Source organism: Chiloscyllium plagiosum, chromosome 3, assembly GCF_004010195.1.
Source record: "Chiloscyllium plagiosum isolate BGI_BamShark_2017 chromosome 3, ASM401019v2, whole genome shotgun sequence".
Classification (NCBI taxonomy): Eukaryota; Metazoa; Chordata; class Chondrichthyes; order Orectolobiformes; family Hemiscylliidae; genus Chiloscyllium; species Chiloscyllium plagiosum.
Genome location: NC_057712.1, coordinates 34,376,316 through 34,392,705, shown reverse-complemented (window position 1 = coordinate 34,392,705; position 16,390 = coordinate 34,376,316). Strand labels below are relative to the sequence as shown.

The 16,390-nt window shown below is 41.0% G+C and overlaps 1 protein-coding gene across 3 annotated transcripts in view; it reads left to right on the top strand.

Annotated features, from left to right (window-relative positions):
* Positions 1 to 16,390, top strand: part of eloal (elongin A, like) — a 118,462-nt gene that overhangs the window by 45,495 nt on the left and 56,577 nt on the right. For all 3 annotated transcript variants that reach the window (XM_043679545.1, XM_043679536.1, XM_043679526.1), the window contains 2 exons: positions 8,849 to 8,961; positions 12,031 to 12,973. In XM_043679545.1, coding sequence (XP_043535480.1) covers positions 8,849 to 8,961; positions 12,031 to 12,973 — 1,056 coding nt within the window. The remainder of the gene's footprint in view (positions 1 to 8,848; positions 8,962 to 12,030; positions 12,974 to 16,390) is intronic.

Sequence of the window (16,390 nt, the reverse complement as noted above, 5' to 3'; positions counted from 1 at the left end):
TGCCTTTCCGAAATGGAGCCGTTTATCACTACCTTTTGTTTCCTATTAGCCAACCAATTTTCAATCCAATCTAGTACTTTGCCCCCAATACCATGCGCCCACATTTTACTCACTAACCTCCTGTGTGGGACTTTTTCAAAAGCTTTCTGAAAGTCCAGGTACACTACATCTACTGTATTTCCCTCGTCCAACTTCATAGTTACATCCTCAAAAGATTCAAGAAGATTAGTCAAGCATGATTTCCCCTTCATAAATCCATGCTGACTCTGTCCTATCCTGTTACTACTATCCAGATGTGCAGTAATTTCATCCTTTATAATAGACTCCAGCATCTTTCCCATCACTGAGGTCAGACTAACTGGTCTATAATTTCCATCAGGCCCCGGAGACTTATCAACCTTCATACCTAACAGTCTCTCCAACACCAATTCCTGGCAAATATAAATTCCCTTAAGTTCAGGTCTTTCAGCCACTGTTACCTCAGGGAGATTGCTTGTGTCTTCCCAAGTGAACACAGATCTGAAGTACCCATTTAATTCCTCTGCCATTTCTTTGTTCCTAGTAATATATTCCCCTGTTTCTGTCTTCAAGGGCCCAATTTTTGTCCAAACCATTTTTTTCCCCTTTCACATACCTAAAAAAGCTTTTACTATCCTCCTTAATATTCTTGGCCAGTTTACCTTCGTACTTCGTTTTTCCTCTGCGTATTTCCTTCTTAGTAATCCTCTGCTCTTTAAAAGCTTCCCAGTCCTGTTTTCCCACTTATCTTAGCTATGCTATACTTTTTCTCTTTTAACTTTCTATGTTTCTTTACTTCCCTCGTCAGCCACGGCCGCCCATGCCTCCTCCTGGGATCTTTCTTCCTTTTAAGAATAAAATGATCCTGCATCTTCTGCATCTTACACAGAAATATCCGCCATTGTTCCTCCACTGTCATCCCTGCTAAGGTATTGCACCATTGAACTTTGGAGCTATGAGGGAGGAGCTGGCCATAGTTCCCTTTATTCAACAGAAGTACTGTCACTTCCGACTGTACCCTCTCCCTCTCAAATTGCAGATTGAAGGAGACTAGCAGGATGCTGCCTGGATTAGAGGGCATGTCTTATGAAGAAAGGTTGAAGGAACTAGGGCTTTTCTCATTGGATCGAAGAAGGATGAGCGGTGTTTTGATAGAGATGGACAAGATGATGAGAGGCATAGATAGATTGGATAGATCAAGACTTTTTCCCAGGGCGGAAATGCCTATCACAAGGGGACATAATTTTAAGGTGGTTGGAGGAAAGTTTAGGGAGATGTCAGAGGTAGGTTCTTTATTATAGTGTGGTGGGTGCGTGGAATGCATGTCAGTAGTGGTAGGAGAGTCAGATACATTAGGAACATTTAAGCTACTTGGATAGTCTCCTGGGTGATAGCAAAATGAAGGGAATGTAAGTTTGTTTGATCTTAGATCAAAGGATAAAAGGTCAGCACAACATCGAGGACTGAAGGGCCAATACTGTTTTATGTTCTATATTAACTCAAAAATGATGAGAGGTATAGGAAGCTACAGTTAAGAAAATTCAAAGAGAATGAATTACCATTGGAGCTTAAGACTTAAAGGAGATGTTTTCAAGATTATTTTTCAATAATGAAGGGATTTAATGTGTTGAAAAAGGAAAGGTTTTTTTTCCCCCTGGCTAAGCAGTTAGTCCTCCTCTCATGTACTTCCTCAGGATCGAGGATAACTTGTTTGATTGGTTCTGAGGTATTAGATCATCGCAGTATACGATCTGCCACATACAGGTGATATATTTGGAGGTTTGTGTCTTTCAATGTGTTGGGCACCTTTCTGAATAAAGTTTCTCATTTTGGTCAGTCACAAGCCAGGAACTCCCATAAATTGGCAGGGATGTGTACCTCTGAGATTCTCTGAGAGCACCATTGAAGCATTTCAATACCTCCTTGTGAGTCCCTTGTCGTGACTAAGTTCTGAGTCACTGTCGCTTTAGGATTTGAGCTATAAGGAGAGGCTGAATAGGCTGGGGCTGTTTTCCCTGGAGCATCGGAGGCTGAGGAGTGACCTTAGAGGTTTATAAAATCATGAGGGGCATAGATAGGGTAATTAGACAAGGGCGTTTCCCTGGGGTGGGAGAGTCCAGAACTAGAGGGCATAGGTTTAGGGTGAAAAGGGAAAGATTTATAAAGGACCTGAGGGGTAACTTTTTCATAGAGTTGTACGTTTATAGAATGAACTGCCAGAGGAAATGGTGAGGTGGGTTTAATTAGAACATTCTAAAAGTCATCTGGATAGGTATATGAATCAAAAGGGTTTAGAGGGGAATGAGCCAAATACTTGCAATGGCACTTGGTCAGATTGGAATATCTCTGGAATGCGTGGTTAGGTTGGAATGAAAAGTCCGTTTCCGTGCTGAATGACTCTGACTCTTGAGTCTAATATTGTGTTTACAAGCAACACATCTTCCTAGCAGAACTGGTTTTGATAGATTAGCATTTCAAGGCTGGGTGCGTTGTCTTGGGAGAGGAGTCAGTTGTTAGGCAACTATTCTGAGAGGCTTAACTTGCTTATTTAGAGTCAGAGATGTACAGTATGGAAACAGAACCTTCAGTCCAACTTGTCCATACTGATGAGATGTCCTAACTTAATCTAGTCTCGTTTGCCAGCAGTTGGCTCATATCCCTCTAAACCCTTCCTATTTATATACCCATCCAGATGCCATTAAATGTTGTGATTGTACCAACCTCCACCACTTCCTCTGGCAGCTCATTCCAGATGCACGCCACCCTCTATGAAAAAATTGCCCCTTGGGTCCCTTTTAAATCTTTCTTTCTTTCTTTTACGGTAAACCTATGCCCTCTAGTTCTGGATTCTCCCACCCCCAGGAAAAGACCTTGTCTATTTACCCTATCCATGCCTCTCGTGATCTTCTAAACCTCTAGAAGGTCACTCCTCAGCCTACGACCCTCCAGGGAAAACTGCCCTTGCCTATTTAGCCTTTCCCTTTAGTTCAAGCCCTCCAATCCTGGCAACATCCTTGTAAGTCTTTTCTAAACCCTTTGAAGTTTCACAACATCTTTCCTACGAGAGGGAGACCAGAATCGCACTCAACATTCCAAAAGTGGCCTAACCGATTTCCTGTGCATCCATAACATGGCATGCCAACTTCTATACTCAAGTGCTCTGACCAGTAAAGGAAAGCATTCGCTATCCTATCTACCTGCGACTCCACTTTCAAGGAACTATGAAAACCTTGCACTGCAAGGTTTCTTTGTTCAGCAGCACTCCTCAGGACTTTACCATTAAGTAAGTGTATAAGTCCTTCCCTGATTTACCTTTCCAAAATGTAGCACCTCATTTTTTTCTAAATTAAACTCCGTTTGCCACTCCTCAGCCCATTGGCCCATCTGATGCTTCTCTGAGGTAACCTCCTTTGCTGTCTACTATACCTCCAATTTTACTGTCATCTGCAAAGTTACCAACTGTACTTCCTACAGTCACATCCAAATCATTTATATAAATGCCAAAAAGTAGTGGACCCAGCACCGATCCTTGTGGCACTCCACTGGTCCCAGGCTTCCAGACTGAAAAGCAACCTTCTTTCACCACCCTCTGTCTTCTACCTTTGAGCCAGCACTGTATCCAAATGCCTATTTCCTTCTGATCTAACCTTGCTAATGAGTATCCCATGAGGAACCTTGTTGAACGGCCTACTGAAAGTACATGTAAATCACTTCCACTGTTCTGCCCTCGTCAATCCTCTTTGTTACTACTTCAAAAAATTCCATCAAGTTCGTGAGACTTGATTTTTCCACACACAAAACCAAGTTGACAATCCATAACCAGTCCTTGCGTGTAAATTCTGTCCCTCTAACAACTTACCCATCATGGATGTTAAGCTCACTGGCTTTTCTTTACCACCTTTCTAAAATAGTGGCATCACGTTAGCCAACTCCAGCCTTCTGGCACCTCACCTGTGACTATCGATGATACAATTATCTCAGCAAGAGGCCCCGCAATCACTTCCCTAGCTTCCCACAGAGTTTTAGGCTACACCTGATCAGGTCCTGGGGATTTATCCACTTTTATGTGTTTCAAGACATCCAGCACCACCACCTCTGTAATATGGATATTTTCCAAGATCTCACCATCTATTTCCCTACATTCTATATCTTTTATGTCCTTCTCCACAGTAAACACTTATGCAAAATACTCATTTAGTATCTCCCACATCTCTTGCGGTACCACACAAAGGCTGCCTTGCTGATCTTTGAGGGGTCCTATTCTCTCCCGAGTTACCATTTTGTCCTTAATGTATTTGTAAAAACCCTTTGGATTCTCCTTAACCCTATTTGCCAAAGCTATGTCCCCTTTTTTGCTCCCCTGATTTCCTCTTAAGTATACTCCGACTGCCTTTATACTCTTCTAAGGATTCACTCGATCTCTCCTCTCTATACCTGATATATGCTTCCTTCTTATTCTTTAGCAAACCCTCAATTTCTCCAGTCATCCAGCATTCCCTACGCCTATAAACTTTATTTTTCATATTAACAGCAACACACTATCTCTGATCTGTATTACCTCATTTTGAAGGCTTCGCATTTTCCAGCTGTCCCTTTACCTGCGAACATGTGCCCCAACCAACTTCTGAAAGTTCTTGCCAAATACCATCAAAATTGGTCTTCCTCCAATTTAGAACTTGAACTTTTAGATCCAGTCTATCCTTTTCCATCACTATTTTAAAACTAGTAGATTTATGGTCACTGGTCCCAAAGTTCTCCCCCACTGCCTTGTTTTATTTTCCAAGAGAAGGTAAGGTTTGCACCTTTTGTAGGAGGTATATTCACATCCTGAATCAGAAAATTTTCTTGTGCACACTTAACAAATTCCTCTTCATCTAAACCCTTAACACTATGACAGTCCCAGTCTATGTTTCGAAAATTAAAATTCCCTACCATAACCACCGATCTATAACATAACTCCGATCTCCTTACAAATTTGTTTCTGAATTCCCCACTGACTATTGGGGGGGGGGTCTATAGTACGGTCCCAATAAGGTGATTATCCCTTTATTTCTCAGTTCCACCCATGTATTTAGATGTATTTAAGTGGTCTTAATTTGGTTGCTGTGTGCAATAAAGTTTTTAAATAATTGCTTCAGTATTTGTTTGTCTTTGAGCTTTCTTAATGTGTTGAATTAAAGCTGTCTTGGGGTAATTTACATACAGCAACTTCTTAAGGGCAGCTAAGGAACAGACAATAAATGCTGGTTCAGCCTACATTTTACGAGTGAATTTAATACAACAATGCACTTCTCAGCCGTTTGAACTGGCATGTTGGAAGTGATCATGAATTTTATTTGTGTGTGTCTTGAACAAAAGGAGAGTTCCAGATAGGGGAAAATAACCACCCTACAATTTCCTGTTAAAATTAATCTACAGGAATAAGTATTGTGCTGTAGGAGCTGTTTGAAGAGCACCTTTTAATATTGCATTTAGTGAGAAGCACTCTTTCTCAAATTCTTTGGAGAAGGGGTCAGCATTGGTCTAGAGCTCAATTTCTGACTGTTATGATTCCACCTGATGATACTGGACCATTCAGATCCCAGACTGAAATCTCGCATGATGGGTTTTTAAAAAAAAAATGTAACTAGGTGGTTTCACTGAAGCACACAAGCATTCAATGCTGTAGGTTTGGTTTTAACAAGCAAACAGAAGTATATTATGCAAAAGAAATTAAGATAAAACAGAATTAAATATAAGGATTTACATGTGACACTTCCAAAAATTTCAAAGGGCATAGTGAAATATAATCCCATTCATCTCAACAGTGCCTCTTTACAGGACTGAAATCCCTTCTGATTACCCCTATAGATGGACAGAACTATTATTTCAATTCCTGAGCCTTCAGCTCAGTGTGTGAATACCAATTCTTTCTCTGCTTCAAATAACCTCTTCAGGGTTCTAACCAAATACTTCTGATCTGGGATTTCGAAATTAAACTCCTCTCACAGAGGAAACATACTTCTTAATCATTATGAATAATGCCCTTTCTTCAGGAGAAAGTACTCTACATCTAATTTCCACCAGGATATCTGCAAACTGAAAACAAAAAATATTTCTATGTCGGTTTTCTTAAACAAAATAAAATTCTGATTCTTCTAACTGAAAGCAGTCCAATGTCTTTAAAGTTTACTTTTTTTTATGTGAAAGCTCTCAATGCAAACAAATTCACCAGGGGCAATTTCTTGTCCTGTATCTCTTTTAGAGGGATGGCAAGAAACCTAGTGATATTATCACTGGACTGTTTACCCAGGGATGAAAATGTGTTGCTGGAAAAGCGCAGCAGGTCAGGCAGCATCCAGGGAACAGGAGAATCGACGTTTCGGGCATAAGCCCTTCTTCAGGAATGAGGAAAGTTTGTCCAGCAGGCTAAGATAAAAGGTATGGAGGAGGGACTTGGGGGAGGGGTGTCGGAAATGTGATAGGTGGAAAGAGGTCAAGGTGAGGGTGATAGGTCAGACTGGGGTGGGGGCGGAGAGGTCGGGAAGAAGATTGCAGGTTAGGAAGGCGGTGCTGACTTCGATGGATTAGACTGAGACAAGGTGGGGGGAGGGGAAATGAGGAAACTGGTGAAATCCGAGTTCATTCCAGCAGGCTAAGATAAAAGGTAGGGAGGAGGATGTTTACCCAGGGACCCAGGTAATGTTCTGGGATCCGATTTCAAATTCCACCATGGCGAATGGTGGAATTTGTGTTGAATAAAACAAAAATCTGGAATTAGAGTCTAAGGATGACCACAATTGTCAGGGAAAACTCAATTTGGGTCACTACGTTTCTTTACTGAAACAAACAGCCTGGCCTGGTCTACATGTGACTCCTGATCCAGCAATGTGGTTAACTCTCAACTGCCCTCAGGAATGGGTAATAAGTGCTGGTCTAGCTAGAACCACTCTCACCCATGAATTATTACAAAAAGAAATTACCAGTTAATCATCAAACATTCATACACACAGACCAAAACTCATGTGCTACTAGTTCAGAATTGAAACTCTATATATTTAATATATATTTTATAAATCACATACCTTACATCATATGCATCCGAAAGTACATGACAGAGGTTGGGGTGATTTTTGTTTTATAGTTTGAAGACAGCATAGTCTGAATAGTTTCCTGTCTGTTCTGTAGATTACCTCCATGTCTATGGATAGTTTGCTGGAGGTGAGGTGCAATATTGCGGAGAGGAAAATGAGGCAAGAAAGTTGGAGCAACAACACAACCTTGTTTGATTCTGGCCTTCAATGAGAGGATTTGTGCTGGAGACCCAACAGACATGCATCCTGACACATTTGTACAATGTTTAAGCCCTCTGGGAAGAGAAGTACATGCTGAGCAATCTGGGATGATATGATTGTGATTATATTCAAGGGAGAATAGTCCATTTGCTGTGTTGATGGAGGAGTCTCCCTGCTGTCAGCAACAGTCTTTATAAAGCTACTCATTGGTTACCACCTCCTAGTGGCTGAGCAGCTCTTTCCAGAGTCACCGGTGTGATAATTGTCCATTGAAAGGCACCAGAACAATGTATTCAATAAATTCAAGAACTGTGCAAGGAACCAACCATTTAACATGGTCTTTTTTGACTGCACAAAAACCACTGTATCAGTTGCAAAGGTTTATGGTACATCTGATCCTCAAAATTGGCTTCCCTTTCAAATTTGTCACCATTTTCTGCCTACTCCACAAAGGCATTGCAAGGAGTTGTACTAATTTAAAGTCATTCAATGAAGAGAGAGTTTCAGAAATTTCTCTACCAAAAAGTATGAAATGTTTTGCAACTGGGAATGGTTGTGCTATGTCCACCTTTTATTTGTGTGTGGCACAGTGGTTAGCACTGTTGCCTCACAGTGACAGAAACCCGGGTTCAATTCCCGCCTCAGGCAACTGTCTGTGTGGAGTTTGCACATTCTCCCAGTATCTGCGTAGGTTTCCTCTGGGCGCTCCGGTTTCCTCCCATAGTCCAAAGATGTGCAGGTCAGGTGAATTGGCCATGCTAAAGTGCCCGTAGTGTTAGGTGAAGAAGTAAATGTAAGGGAATGGGTCTGGGTGGGTTGCTGTTCGGAGGGTTGATGTGGACTTGTTGGGCCAAAGGGCCTATTTCCACACTGTAAGTAATCTAATCTTAAAGACTGCATGTCTCTTTTAAGGAAGGGAAAGGTTGCAGAAAGGGTGAGTGGTATTTGCATTGAATTGCTCCGAAACTGACATGAAGAATTAAAATCACCACCTGCTGTGCTGTGGAGAAAGTGAGGACTGCAGGTGCTGGAGAGTCGGTGTTGAAAAGGGTGGCGCTGGAAAAGCACAGCAGGAGCAGGAGAGTCAATGTTTCGGGTATAAGCCCTTATCAGAAATGTGGAGGGGGAAGGGGGCTGAGAGATAAATAGGGAGGTTGGCATGATGGAGCCACTTCTGCCAACAATAAAACCACCAATTTGCACCTACCAATCAAGGATACCCTGAACACACAGATGACGTGCACCCTGAGGCATGTTACTCAGTATTATGTGGACATATTTTACATTTCTTTCTCAACAACCTGGAACTTTCTTTCATTGACAACTTTGCTTTTTGCTCATGAACGTGAAAAGCCCAAAAGCTTTCTAGGATCTAACTGTGGTGTTTGACCTCCATAAGGTGAGGCACAGTATGACTGAAATGTCAGAATGAAAGAAGTCCAAATTAAGAATCTGTTTCTAGGAATGAGAAAAAGTTTACATTAAAGTTCTCAATGCCTGATGAATGAGATTTTTTTTACCACTTCTCGTTGAAATTTTAAGTTTTTCTTTTGTAGGAAACAGGAATAGGAAAAACAGTGAATGGATTCAGGAAAAATGATGCTGTTGGTGACCTTGCCAAAGAGTTGGTAAGCCAGTGGAAAAAACTGATTCCTCAGGAAACATCCAGGTATGCGTTTGCTTTCAACTTGTAGCTGTGGTTTGAAATTGAGATGACCGTTCTGTTTGCTGTAGTGACATTGCCAGATTGGCAGCTTCTGCCACATGGATTAATCACCCATAAGTGAATGTATCGTGACTACAAACAAATTTGACTGTAACTCTGATACGCCTCTTGTCACAGAGGGTGAAACTTAGGTTCTGCTGGTGATGAGTTAGGAATGTGGGCAAAGCCAAATTATGCCAAGATTCTGACCCTGTGCATTGATCCTAGGAGGAGGTAGCAAGGAGGTTTGGAGGTGGAAGTCTGTGGATATGCTCAAACTGCTGGAGGCTTTAGCATAACTGATGGCTTTTGAGGATTGACCTCAGCTTTTCTAAAATTTCTCCAACCCTTAACTCAGCTACAGTAATATGACCCAAGAGGACAATAGCTCTGCCACAAATGAGGTGGTCCATAGGCAGCCCTCTCCACTTCTGGCACATGGTTAAGTCTGGTTCCATTGAAACTCTCTCCAGGTGCCATGTGCCAATCCTGGACATGAATGTATACCCACATGTTAAGGTGAGGTATTTGAATTGATACTGCGTAAAGCCTCTGGATTTTCACTGGAAGACTTCTATCGGTGAAGCATCAGAAATTTCAGCAATGTTTTTAAATGTGATTTCCAATCAATTTTCCATTTATTTGTTTCCTAAGACTTGGTTCTTGTATGTCTTTTCTTAATTACAAAAGAATGTCTTGAGCTGGATCAATTTTTAAATCACCTAATGCAAATTGAAAGAATGAAGGAATAGTAAAAAAGGAGGAAGATTTTTCACTTTTTTCTAACTTACATTGTTCCTTTTCACCCTAATGCAGAGCAGATAATTTGAATGAAATATTTTTTAAAAAATTTAAGGTCATTTTCAAATGTAACAACTGAACACGAAAGCCTGTATGTTGAATGTCCAACAGGTGATATTTTGTTGATCCCAAAGTATGGCAGATACAAAGTCACCCTCAGGGTTTGAATAAATCTAAATATCAAATGTGCCATTTGGTGTTCTGTATGTATTAAATATTGTTTAGTTCATATTCCTCTTTATTAATATTCTAAGTTTCCAGTTTGAATGGCATTATAAGTGTAAAATAGTACAAAATACAGGACTGAGTTAGTGGTTTAGAACAGTCTGGACATTTTGAGAATGGTAAAGCATGATGTACAGTAGAAACTGTTCTTGGCATGTCTTGGGCAATATTGAATGTACTTGTTACTTTTGAGTTGGGGAGTACTTGAAATGGGTAAATTATTTTCCTTCCCCCTCTCCAAACCACCACCCCCATCTGATTTGTATCAATTTCATTCTACTCAAAGTTCTGTAATAAATAATGTATTCAAGGAGTGATTTCAAGGAGTAATGTGGCACTTACATTATGTGACAATGAAATATGCAGAGCAAGTGGAAATTTTGAATCTTACTGAATTGGCTGTCTGGCAGAAAACTGCTATGATTTGAAGTTAACTTAAAAAGAATATTAGGTGGACATGGAAAATTGGCCTCAATATCCTTCAGTTAAGGGAGTGGAAATATTGCTTGAGGTTCCTGCTTTTCAAAGTTATCCAAAGGTCTTTGTAATAAGTTTACCTCATCAGCGTGCTGACTGAGAATGTAACTGAGTTCAGTTCTGATGGTTTCCAAAATCAAACCAATTGCCTCGTGCCCAAAAAATGTGTTAAGCTGTGCAATTCTAGAAGGTAGCAACTTCTGGGGAGTTGAAACCCAGACATGAGTTGTTGCCTTAAGGTGGAAAAGATTAACAGCAACAAAGAAGAAAATTTACATTTGGCATGTGTTCTGAACATAAAGCTCTGCCAAAATAAGCAAAGTATGATCAGGTCCTTCTACTGATTGTGTAACTCCACCACACACTGCTCTCATATTCTGTTTCCTACACCATCTTTCCCTGCGTCCTTCTAAGTAAAAACAATGACTGCAGATGCTGGAAACCAGATTCTGGATTAGTGGTGCTGGAAGAGCACAGCAATTCAGGCAGCATCCGAGGAGCAGCGAAATCGACATTTCGGGCAAAAGAAGGGCTTTTGCCCGAAACGTCGATTTTGCCTGTCCTCGGATGCTGCCTGAATTGCTGTGCTCTTCCAGCACCACTAATCCAGAATCCTTCTAAATAATGCTAATTCACCACTAAACTTTAGGCAGATTTCTTTCACAGGGAATGGTGTGAACCAATCAAAATCTTATGTAATTTGCTATTTGCACAATTAACAGATTTGAGTTGAATTTGAACACAAATTTGTGATGGAAGAATTGTATCTTAATACATCACTCAATTCTGGGATCAACCTTATTGTTACTGAGAATGATTTGGCGGTACTGTTGTTGGACTGGGGTATACAAAATTAAAATTGTACTTTAACCTGGTATTGTGTTTTTTAACTTTGTTACTGAGAATGTATGTAACAGAAGAGTTGTCCCTCTAGTCCGGTATTGAATGTGAGGAGATGCTTGGTAAGTACATAGTTTAGGAGAAAATGAGTTTATTCAAGTTGCTTACACTCTTCATATGAGGCCTTGGAAAAGGTAGAGAGTAGCTCATAACTTGAAAGAAATAGAGTCTGCAAACTATGGCATTCAAAGATTTATAGATTATAGATTACTTAGTGTGGAAACAGGCCCTTCGGCCCAACAAGTCCATACCGACCCTCCAAAGAGCAAGTTACCCAGACCCATTCCCCTACACCTAACACTACGGGCAATTTAGCATGGCCAATTCACCTAATCTGCACATTTTGTTTGGACTGTGGGAGGAAACCCACGCAGACACTGGGAGAATGCGCAAACTCCGCACACAGTTGCCTGAGGCGGGAATTGAACCCGGGTCTCTGGCGCTGTGAGGCAGCAGTGCTAACCACTGTTTTACTTGTATGATAATTTTGAATACACAGCACATGTTCAAGGCCTTTTGCTGTGTGCCAACAATGGTGAAGGTAATGTATTGTGAGCACAAATATTTATTGAGGTTCTTTTCTCTCTCCAATGATTCCTGAATTTAATTGAAACGTTCATTTTGTTTTAGAGATCGCAGTAAACAAAATGAAAAGAAGAATAATGAGCACAGTAGCCTTGAGAAGAAAGATACAAACAAGTCACCTGGACCTTCCAGACAAGAGGAAATTTTGCATGCGACTGATGCAATTAAGTCTGCAAAGCTCTTGAGTGAGGAAGGAAATCCAAAAAAGAGAGAGCGGTCTGCATTTAACCAGTGTTTGAAGATCGATTCTGATCAGTTAAAGACCAATGAATGCCAACTGTTCAGGATGGATAGGAAAGAGTGTTGTCAAGTTGCATCTAAAAACAATCTGACCCATCACCAAGAATCACTTAAGTTCCAGATACACGAAAAATCAAAATCTTTACATAAGGTCCAAAGTAACTTCTCTAGAAAAGATAAGAAATCTACTGATGTCCGGCAGAAAAAAAAGTCGAATGAAGACCAATCCAAGAAGGAGTCTTCACTGGAAATTGTTTTCACATCCTCCAGTGTGAATCAGGAAAATCCTCATTCAGCAAAGGACACTCAAGAAAATGGTCAAGAGCAACTAAACAAAGCTGTGGGCATAACTAAACATGGTAAATCAGCCAGCAAGGTGCAGAAGAGTTCTTCAAAGGACAAAGAAATTCGAGTGTCTGACAAATCGCAGGGCATGTCACGAATGACTAAGAAGAGCACCAAAGTCTGCAAAGTGGAAGATGTTTCTGAATTTGAAAATGAAGAGTTTGAAAAACCAACAATGTCTTTTGAATCGTACTTAAACTATGAGGAACCGAAACGGAACGCAAAAAGACCCCATACGAATAAGAATTCATCTAGTTCAGGAAAAGACAAGGATTCTAAATTGGTCAGTACGACAAAAAATGAGAGCATTGGAGACCTCAGTAAGGAAAGCAAAAAGAGGAAGAATATGGACAGGAGGGATCAAAATGAGGAAGACATTTGGCTTAAAACATCAAATAAAAAGGTATATGTTTTGAAAGACAACAGGAAGTCAGATCAAATTTCAATCTTGCAGCAGCATGGCAGGAAGGAAGGATGCAGGATTAAAGGATTTAAGTTGGAAAGTCTAGAAGATAGGGGTATGCTAGTTCTAGATTGGGCCACCTATTATACAGAGATGATGCTAACTAAGAAGTAGCAGGCCAGCATTTGATGAGCCAAGGTAATGTGCAATTGTGAATGTTTCAATTGAACTTTGTTACTCTTTGGCAATCAAAATATTGATAGCATTTTATATTTTGCTCAAGTCATAGTGTACTGTGCTCTCCTTTTTGTCTTTTATGACTGATAAAAAAAATCCAACCAGTGGCATGTGGCACTTAAAGTTAAGATCAAAAGTTTTGAAGTCAGTGCAGAGGAATGAAACCAACTTCTTGATTGTCCTGAACTTTAATTATGCCACTGTTGATAGTTATGCTGTCAACCACATGAGCCCAAACCTTTGGAATTGTTCCCTAGATCCCCCTCTTATATTTATACTTTAAGAATGTACTACTTAGAGTCAGAGATGTACAGCTTGGAAACACATCCTTTGGTCCAACTTGTCCATGCTGACCAGATATCCTAAACTAATCTAGTCCCATTTGCCAGGACTTGGCCCATATCCCTCCAAATTCTTCCTGTTCATATACCCATCCAGATGCCTTTTAAATGCTGTAATTGTACCAGCCTTCTCTACTTCTTCTGGCAGCTTATTCCGTATATGCACCACTCTCTGCGAGAAAAAGTTGCCCCTTAGGTTCCTTTTAAATCTCCCCACCTCACCCTAAATGTATGTCCTCTAGTCTGGACTTCTGCATCCCAGGGAAAAGATCTTGTCTATTTACCTTAACCGTGCCCGGCATGATTTTATAAACCTCCCTAAGGTCACTCCTCAGCCTCTGACGCTCCAGAGAAAACAGCTTCAACCTATTCAGCCTCTCCCTATAGCTCAAATCCTCCAACCATGGCAACATCCTTGTAAATCTTTTCTGAACCCTTTCAAGTTTCACAACATCCTTCCAATAGAGACCAGAATTGCAGGCAATATTCCAAAAGTGGCCTAAGTACTTAGTCAAGCTTTTCCCATATTCCCAATCTACTCTTACGTGGTTCAATGTCAAGTTTTGCTTTGGTATTGTAGTTGTGCTATATAAGTGAGTTGTTGTCCTTGTTGCTTTCAATGTAACGAGACATGGTGAAAGCCAATAGCTGGAAGTGGGCCAAAGATGTTTAGCAGCATTCTGAATTAATTATATATGGAATAATATTTTGGATTTCAGCCTTTAGAACTCTGCTTTCAATAGCTGAAAGCCTGTGATTAGAATTTTAGCATCATTGAATTTGGTGACTAGTGTGTAAGGTTGTGCAATCGGCTCTTGGATTGTTATCTGTAATTAAAGTTGATTTTACTTGATAAGGTTCACAGTGGCAGAGAACCTGGCCCCTGCAATGCTCTTCCTGCAACATGGGGGTGATCAGGGACACTTCTAGTCTCTGTGGTGACCATGTACAGTCAGTTCCTCCACAACGTGATGCTTGCATTTTGTGCAACCTCATGTTTACAGAGAAATCTTGCTTTAGAAACAACACTTCGAGTATTGACAATGGAATTGCATGATAGCCTTCATGTTTTAAAAATTTGTGTTTTAAAAACAGCGATCCCAATTCATCAATTGCATCACAATGAATTCATGTTAATGAAATGCGCATTTAGAGTGATAGAGATGTACAGTTTGGAACCAGACCCTTTGGTCCAACCCGTCCATGCCGACCAGATATCCCAACCCAATCTAGTCCCACCTGCCAGCACCCAGCCCATATCCCTCCAAACCCTTCCTATTCATATACCCATTGCATTGTTTTGGAACTTTGGAAAAAAAAAGTCAAAACAACAGCAGTTTTAAAAGGGAGAAGAACAGACAAAGGAAGCACATGGTGAGGACAATGCAGGAGGGAGAGAGAGAGAGAGAGAGAGGGAGAGAGAAAGAACCTGCACAGTTACCGCCTTTGCTGTTTGAATTCGTGTATCGCTGGACATCGGAGTGTAACTGGGAAAATTAACAAACAGTGAAGTTTACAACTAATCTTGGAGGAACTGTCGGGAGAAGTTCACAGCACAGAATCAGATAAGTTAATTGTTTTAAATCTGTCCAAGAGAGGCTGCAGTAGTGAGTATAGTGGATTCTTTCTTGATTTATATGTTTTTTGGAGATAAGTCTCTTGATTAAACTTAAAATATAAGCCATAGCTATTTACAAACATGGCCCCAGGTTAAATTGAGGAATAAGACGATGTTATTTTCTGGGTCTGTAGATTGTGAAGGAGCAAAAGTGGCCTTTGCAGTGATATCTACTTCTTGAGATGTGGGAGTTTAAAGACAGTTTAAGGGTTACTGCAGATTATAGCTGCCATAAATGCTGTTGGATGCGAATCTTATCAGATAGAGTGGATCGGTTGGAGAGACAGACAGAAGCGATGAGGAATTTGCAACAGTATGTGATGGATGGCAGTTATGGGAAGGGGGGAAGGTCTCAGATACAGTCACGTAGATGGGTTAACGCCAGGAAGGGTGAGAGAGGTCGGCACCGAGGGCAGGAGTCTTTTGTGGGTATTCCCATTTCAAACAGGTATGCTGTTTTGGAAAATGTAGTGGGTGATGGATTCTCAGGGGAACGTAGCACAAACAGCCAAGTTTCTGGTATTCAGACTGGCTCTAATGCAACAAGGGGTACTTCGGCTTCCAAGAGATCAATTGTGGTAGGGGATTCTATAGTCTGAGGTACAGACAGACGTTTGTGGCCAGCAGAGAAAAAGCAGAATGGTGTGTTGTTTCCCTGGTGCCAGGATCAAGGATGTCTGAGAGGGTGCAGAATGTTCTCACGGGGGAGAGGGGCCAGCAGGAGGTCATTGTCCACATTGGAACCGACGACATTGGAAGGGAAAAGGTTGAGACTCTGAAGGGAGATTACAGAGAGTTAGGTAGAAATTTAAAAAGAGGTCCTCAAGGGTAGTAATATCTGAATTACGCCCAGTGCTATGAGCTAGTGAGGGCAGGAATAGGAGGATAGAGTAGATGAATGCATGGCTGAGGAGCTGGTATATGGGAGAAGGATTCACATTTTTTGGATCATTGGAATTTCTTTTTAATATACTGACAGGGAAATTTGCTAGGATTGCTTGGGAGGATTTAAACTAGTAAGGTGGGGGGGTTGGGACCCAGGGAGATAGTGAGGAAAGAGATCGATCTGAGACGGGTACAGCTGAGAACAGAAGTGAGTCAAACAGTCAGGGCAGGCAGGGACAAGGTAGGACTAATAAATTAAACTGCATTTATTTCAATGCAAGGGGCCTAACAGGGAAGGCAGATGAACTCAGGACATGGTTAGGAACATGGGACTGG